Source organism: Belonocnema kinseyi, chromosome 6 (assembly GCF_010883055.1).
Source record: "Belonocnema kinseyi isolate 2016_QV_RU_SX_M_011 chromosome 6, B_treatae_v1, whole genome shotgun sequence".
NCBI classification, from domain to species: Eukaryota; Metazoa; Arthropoda; class Insecta; order Hymenoptera; family Cynipidae; genus Belonocnema; species Belonocnema kinseyi.
This window is the reverse complement of record NC_046662.1, coordinates 3533613-3540977: the sequence shown is the minus strand read 5'-3', so window position 1 is coordinate 3540977 and position 7365 is coordinate 3533613. Positions and strand designations below refer to the sequence as shown.

At 21.4% G+C, this 7365-nt stretch overlaps 1 protein-coding gene across 2 annotated transcripts in view; it reads left to right on the top strand.

Annotated features, from left to right (window-relative positions):
- Positions 1–7365, top strand: part of LOC117175181 (aladin-like) — a 39468-nt gene that overhangs the window by 9653 nt on the left and 22450 nt on the right. For both annotated transcript variants that reach the window (XM_033364805.1, XM_033364804.1), the window contains exon 3: positions 5140–5257. In XM_033364805.1, coding sequence (XP_033220696.1) covers positions 5140–5257 — 118 coding nt within the window. The remainder of the gene's footprint in view (positions 1–5139; positions 5258–7365) is intronic.

Sequence of the window (7365 nt, the reverse complement as noted above, 5' to 3'; positions counted from 1 at the left end):
AAATTAACTTTAATTTCAAATTCATATTTTTTTGTTGAAAATTCCATTTTTTGTTAAAAACTCCTCTTTAATTTCAAATTTCAACTATATTTTGGAAAAATTTACCGATAGGGTTCAAAATTAACTTTTTTGTTAAAAATAAAAATTTTTTGTTTTAAAATTCCAATATTTTATTGAAAATTCGTGTTTTTTGTTTGTTTAAAATCAATTTCTTTTGCTAAAAATTCAACTATTTGATAGAAAATTAATGTATTTTTTATAAATTTGTCTTTTTTGACAGAAAAAAATATTTTTGGTGGAAAACTCGTCTTTTTGGGCTCAAATAAACTTTTTTGTTCAAAGTTAATATTTTTTGGCTTAAAATTCCAATTTTTTATTGTAAATTCGTCTATTTTTAATTTGTATTCCTTGATAGAAAAATAAACTTTTTGCTTGAAAGATCATCTTTTTGAGTTGAAAATTCAACTATTTTGGGTACAAAAATTAACTTTAATTTCAAATTCATATTTTTTTGTTGAAAATTCCATTTTTTGTTAAAAACTTCTCTTTTTGGGTTGAAAGTTCAACTACTTTGGTAGAAATTCACACATGGGGTTCAAAATGCACTTTTTTGTTAAAATTAATATTTTTTCATTTAAAATTCCAATTTTTTAATCAAAAATTCGTGTATTTTTTAAATCAATTTTTTTTAACTAAAAAATTGAACCATTTGGTTGCAAACTCATGTATTTTGTTTAAAACAAAATTTTATAGGAAAATGATCTTTTTGTTTGAAAATTCATCTTTTTGGGTTGATAATTAACTTCTTTGTTCAAAATTAATGTTTATTTGGTTTAAGATTCATATCTCACTGAAAATTCGTGTTTTTTTGTTTGTTTAAATTCAATTTCTCTGACTAAAAATTCAACTATTTGATGGAAAATTAATGTATTTTGTTAAAAATTGTCTTTTTTTACAGGAAAAATCTTTAGGCTTGAAAAATCATCTTTTTGGGTTGAAAATTCAACTATTTTGGGTGCGAAATTAACCTTTTTTTAAATTCATATTTTTTGTTGAAAATTCAACTAATTTGGTAAAAATTTAACGATATTTGTTATTTATTTTTTAGTAGGTGCTAGGATTTTTTCACAGGAAATTAATCTTCGTCGTTGAAGATTGATTTTTTTACTGAAAAATCAATTATTACATTTTTGGTTGAAATCTTATCTTTCTTAGTTAAAAATTTAACTATTTGGTTGAAAATTTAGGATTTTTATTGAAAATTCGCTTTTTTGGTAGAAAATTAATGTTTATGGTTAACAGTTATACTATTTAGTTAAAAATTTATGTATTTTGTATACAATTTTTTTTTTCAATTCAAATTTAAAATTTTGCATCAACAATCAATATTGTTGATTGAGAATTTAACTAATTTGTTGAAAGTTGAAATATTTTGTTAAAAATTCATATTTTTTTACTAAAATTCAAATCTCTTATTGAAAATTCGTTTTGTTTTTTTCGGTTTAAAATCAATATCCTTCTTTAAAAATTGATCTATATTCCATTTTTAATTGAAAATTTATATTTTTATTTAAAACTTCAACTATTTGGTTGAAAATCCAGGTATTTTGTTTAAAATTTATCTTTTTATATGGAAAAATAATCTTTTTGTTTGAAAATTCATCTTTTCAAGTTGAAAATTATTGAAAATTAGTCTCTTTTTGGGTTGAAATTTAAACTATTTTGGTAAAAATTCACCCATGGGGTTCAAAATTAACTTTTTTGTTAAAAATTAATATTTTTTGTTTTAAAATTCCAATATTTCATTGAAAATTCGTGTTTTTTTTTATAAATCAATTTCTTTAACTAAAAATTTCAAATATTTGGTCGAAAACTCATGTATTTTGTTAAAAATTGGTCTTTTTGAGGGAAAAATGATATTTTTACTTGAAAATTCATCTTTTTCGTTTGATAATTAACTATTTTGTTAAGATTTTTTTTTGTTTGGTTGCAAGTTCATTATTTTAATAAAAAATTTATTTCCTCCATTAAAAGTGTAACTATTTTGTTGAAAATTCATTTTATTCTAGTTGAAAATTAATTCTTATTTAATTTCCTTCTAGTGTAATTATTTTTATTTAAACCATTTTTTCGAAAATTCACTTCATTTTGTCGGACGTTAATTCTTCTTTGTTGAAAAGCTTATTATTATATTTTTGGTTACAAATTTAATTAATTTATTGAAAATTCTACAATTTCCTTGAAAAGTAATCCTTTTTATTTAAAATTTCATCTCTTTTTGATAAAAATTGAACTTTTTTAGTTCAAAATTGATGTATTTTGTTGAAAATTAAAATATTTTGATTAAAAATGTTCTGGTTTTAGTTGAGAACTCATCTATTTTGTTGAAACTTTGTATTTTGTTGCGTGTGCATTATCCTTCGCTGAAAATTTTATTATTATATTTTTGGTTTAGAAACGATCTTTTTGGTTAAAAATTTAATTAATTATAAAATCAACAAGTCCCTTGAATTGTAACCTTTTTTTATCTAAAATTGGATCTATTTGGTTAAAAATTGAATTTTTTAGTTGAAGATTCATGTATTTTGTTGAAAATCTAAATATTTTACTTAAAAATGTACCTAATTTTGGCTGAAAATTCAACTATTTTGTTGGAAATTCGTTTTTCTCAGTAAAAGTACATTTTTCTTTGTTGAAAAGTCTTTTATTATATTTATTTAAATTGTTATTTAAATATTTATTATACTCTTATTTGATTAATCGTTTAATCATTGATAAAAAATTCAAAAATTTCTATGAAAAGTAATTTTTTTATTGGAAAATGTATCTATTTTGTTAAAAAATTAACGATTTTTACTGAAAATTCATGTCTTTTTTTTTCCAAATTCTATTTTTTGGTTAAAAATGAATGGCCTTATTTAATTATTCATGACATTGAATAATTTTATGTACAGAATTCTCTGTTTAAAAAAATCCCAAGAAAAGCACCAACATAACCTAAATTTGTTGAAATTCTAAGTAACATTATTTGAGTCAAATGATTTTTGTATAATATAAGCAGTTTTTGATGAAAAAAACTAACATAGCATAACTTTAAATCTTCTAAGAATAATTTTATTTGTTTAAAAAGACCAATTTCTTCAAATTATAAAGATTTTTATTTTAAAATATCAATTAACGAAGACAAACACTAAAATAACCTAAAGTTGTACGAAATAAAATTGTAAGTTTAATTCTGTAAGCAATGGATTTTTGTTTATATCACCCGATTTTTGACAAAAAACACGAACACAACATAACAAAAATTGTTTAAGATTGTAAATCTTCTTTTAAACCTAATGTCTTATTTTGTTTAAAATAACCGATGTCTAGAGAAAGATGTTAACATAACCTTAATTGTTTCAAAATTGTTAGTCAGATTTTTTTAATGAAATTATTTTTCTTTAAAATAACCAATTTTGGACGAAAAACAATGACATAACATAATTTTTAAATTATATTTTAAATCTACTATTTTTTGTTTAAAGTAACCGATTTGCGCTAAAAAATGTTAACATAGCCTTAAATTGTTAAAAATTATAGATCCTCTTTGAAATATATTTCCATTTTTTCGGCGAGAATACCAACATAACTTAGAATTGTTAAAACGTTGTGAATATTCTTTAAAATATAATTTTTTTATTAAAAAAAACCAAATTTCCACGAAAAACATTAATATAATCGAAAATTGTTAAAATATTCAAAATATATATGACTTTTGCTTATAATAACCGATTTTTCGACAAAAAAAGCTAATATAAAATGACAAAAAATTGTTTCGGGTCGCAAATCTTCTTTTAAACCTAATATTTAATATTTAATTAAATTAAATTCCGGTGAAAAATCTTAACATAACCTTAAATTGTTTAATCAATAAATAAAAGTTTTTTTAAAAAACGTACCAATGAGATTTTCAGAGAATATTTTAAGGAATAAGATAAGCCCTGAAGCATTAGGATTAAATAATATTTGCAAATTTGACCTAAATCGAGAGAGAAAAACATCAAAGCCTAAAAACTATTGTTAAACAAACATTGAAAATTTTGAAATATTTATTTGAAAAGTTCAACTCGAGTTTTTTTCAAAAGCTAGTGATAATTAAGAATAAAATATTTTCCTCGGTTTTATAAATCATTTTTAAAAATGTTTATTTTTTAGCTTAAAATAACTTTAGTTCATGTTTCATTTGAAAACAAATATAATCAAAATTCTCTTTTCATCTTAAATCTTAAGCTAAATTTCATGACAATAGTTATAACGAACAGCAAATTTTGAAATAAACTCATTAAAATTAATTAAATTTATAATTTTAGTTAATTTTTTTAAACTACAATTTTCTTTAATTCTGAAAAATAAAAAAAAATGGCCTAAAACCTTTCAAAATTCATAAAAAGCTTCTTTTTTTTTTACAAAATTGTAAAAAATCTACATTTTTTTCAAAATGTTTATAATTTTAAAATTAACAATTATTTTTTTGAATCTTTCTAAGATATCTAAACTTTCGAAATGCCCTTTAAAATTGTTGTTAACATTTTTGAAAGACAAAAAAATTTATCTTAAATTAATTTTTTTAAATAAAAAATCATTTAATATTTTTCTGGGAATCTAAACAAAATTTTGTCATTTGGTTGAAACCTTTCATAATTTTAATTCAGCTTCCTTTTTCAAAATCTTGAACAGTCTGCATCACAAAAAATTAAGTTTTTCACAAGTTTAAAATTAACTTTGAATTGTTTGAATACTTTGAAATATTTATTAAGCATAATAGAATTTTTTTTTGTAGTTTTGTAATTCTTAATTAATTTTCTTTTGGAATTCCTTTTTCAAAACAAACAAATCATTGGAAATTTAACCATGAATCTCGAAATAACAATCCGAAAAAATTGTTTTAAAATCTTTCAGATTCTTTTTCGACATATTTTAAAAACTTCGAAGCTTAAAATTAACTTTTTAAAATAAAATCTGAATAATATTTATTCCGAAAAATTAAAAATCATTTTTATATTAAAAAAATCAAAGATGGACAGCAATCAATTGATCCCTATTCTATAAATATTAATTAGATAAAATTTGATAAAAATTAATATGAGATTTTTGCAGATTAACGCGGGTCTTGGATTTAATCGAAAAAGGAACTTATCGGATCGAAAGGCTTCCAATTTCTGGATCAGGATCAGTTGCAGATGTCGCTAGTACTCGAGATTGGGCAACAGCTCTTGTAAGTCGATAATAATATATATTTTTTATTTATTTAACTAAAATCTAAATACCAAGAATCGGGAAAAATATGCAAATTTGGGGGAAAAAATCATCTTTTTGAAGAAAAATGGGACAAATCGCCTTTTTCTGTTTTTAGAAGTTTGCTACACTTTGTTCAAATTTTTTTTTAAATTTAATTTTAATACTAGAAAATATTGTAGCATTTTAATTAAAAAAATTTCTTTTTAAAGTTTGAGACTTTGACAATTATCAATTAAGAGCGTTTGAAATTGAGTAATTTCGTGAATCCGTGTTCAAATTTTTAATTTTTTCAAATTGTAAGCCTTGACAGAAATCTTTTTTAAAATTTAATTGCTTTTTTGAAAATCCATTATTTTGTTGTCTTAAATTTAACTGTTTTGTTAATAATTTGCCTTTTTAGATTGAAATTTCGTCTTTTATGGTTGGGAAAGTAATCTTTTTTCGTTTCAATTTAATCTTTCTTAGTTGAAAATGAATTTTTTTATTCAAAATTTAATTCTTTTCTGAAAATTTTGACTTTTAGGAGTGAAAATTCAACCATTTTGTTAAATCTGCATCGGTTTTGTTGAAAATGGGTTTCTTTTGATTGAAACAATTGTTTGTTTATACATGATTTTTCTCAATTCAGCTGTTTGCTTAAAACTGTATCTTTATTGGTTGAAAATAATCTACAAGTTGAAAATTGTAGCTTATGGATTGAAAATTAATTTTTCATGTTGAAAACGTCATCTTTTTTTTATTGAAAATGTATGCTTTTTGTTAGAAAACTTATTTTTTTGTTGAAAATTCAACTATCTTCTAGGAAAATTATCTTTTAGCATGGAAATTTATTCTTTTTGTGAAAGATTCCATCACTTCGTATCATCTTTGGTTGAAAATGTAACGATTTTGTTCAGAATTTGCCATTTTCGAATGAAAATTCATCCTTTTGGATTCTATATCCCTATTTTATGATAGAAAAGTAATCTTTTTTGGTTTAAAAATTTAAGTATTTGGCTTCAAATTATTTCTTTGCTTAAAATTATATATTTTTTGTTTGTTAAAAATTGAACCGTATTTTAAAAAATGTGCCTTTTTGGCTTGAAAATTTTACTAATTGGTTGGAGGTGAATTTTTTAAAATAAATATTCAAACATTTGGTTAAAAACTTAATTATTTTATTCATAAGGAATTTTTTTCATCAGAAATTCTACTTTTTTGTTAAATATCCGGCTTTTTGTATAGAAAATCGAAAATTAATCTTTTATCGTGAAAAAGTAATCTTTTGCGATTTAAAATTTAACCTATTTTTATTAAAAATTTGACTATTTGTTAGAAAATTCACCTTTGTAGATTGAAAATACACTTGTTGTGTCAATATTTGTTTTTTAGTTAAACGATTTGATTTAAAATTCAACTATTTGGTTAAAAATTCATCTTTCTTCGTTAAAAATAATCTTTTTTTATGAAAATTTAACAACAAATTCGTCTTTTTTGCTTGAAAATTCAACTATTTGGTTGAAGTTTAAACTTCGCTTATTAAAAATGTGACCATTTGGTTAAAATTCAAATATTCTGTTCACAAGTAATCTTTTTCTGTTTAGAAATTCAAATGTTTCGTAGAACATTCATTTTTTTAAAATAGAAAATCATCCTAATGGATTGAAAATTAATCTTTTTTTGTGAAAAAGTAATCTTTTGTGATTTAAAACTCATCTTTCTTCATTGAAAATTATATTTTTTGTTGAAAATTCAACTTTATACTTAGAAAATTTAATTATTTGTTTACAAATACACTTGTTGGGTGAACATTTTTTTTAGTTTAACGATTTGATTTAAAATTTATATTTTCACGTTTAACAGGCAACTGTGTTCAAAATTTTTCAACTTGAAAATTCAACCCTTTTTTTTAAATTCGCCTTTCGTTCGAAAACTTATCTGTTTTCGTTGAAAATTCATCTTCTTTTAAAATCATCTTTTTTGTTAAAAATTCGTCTTTTTTGCTTAAAAATTCAACTGTTTAATTGAAATTAATTTTTTTTATTAAAAATTTGACCATTTGATTAAAAATTCACATTTATGTTAGTTTAAAATTTAACTATTTGG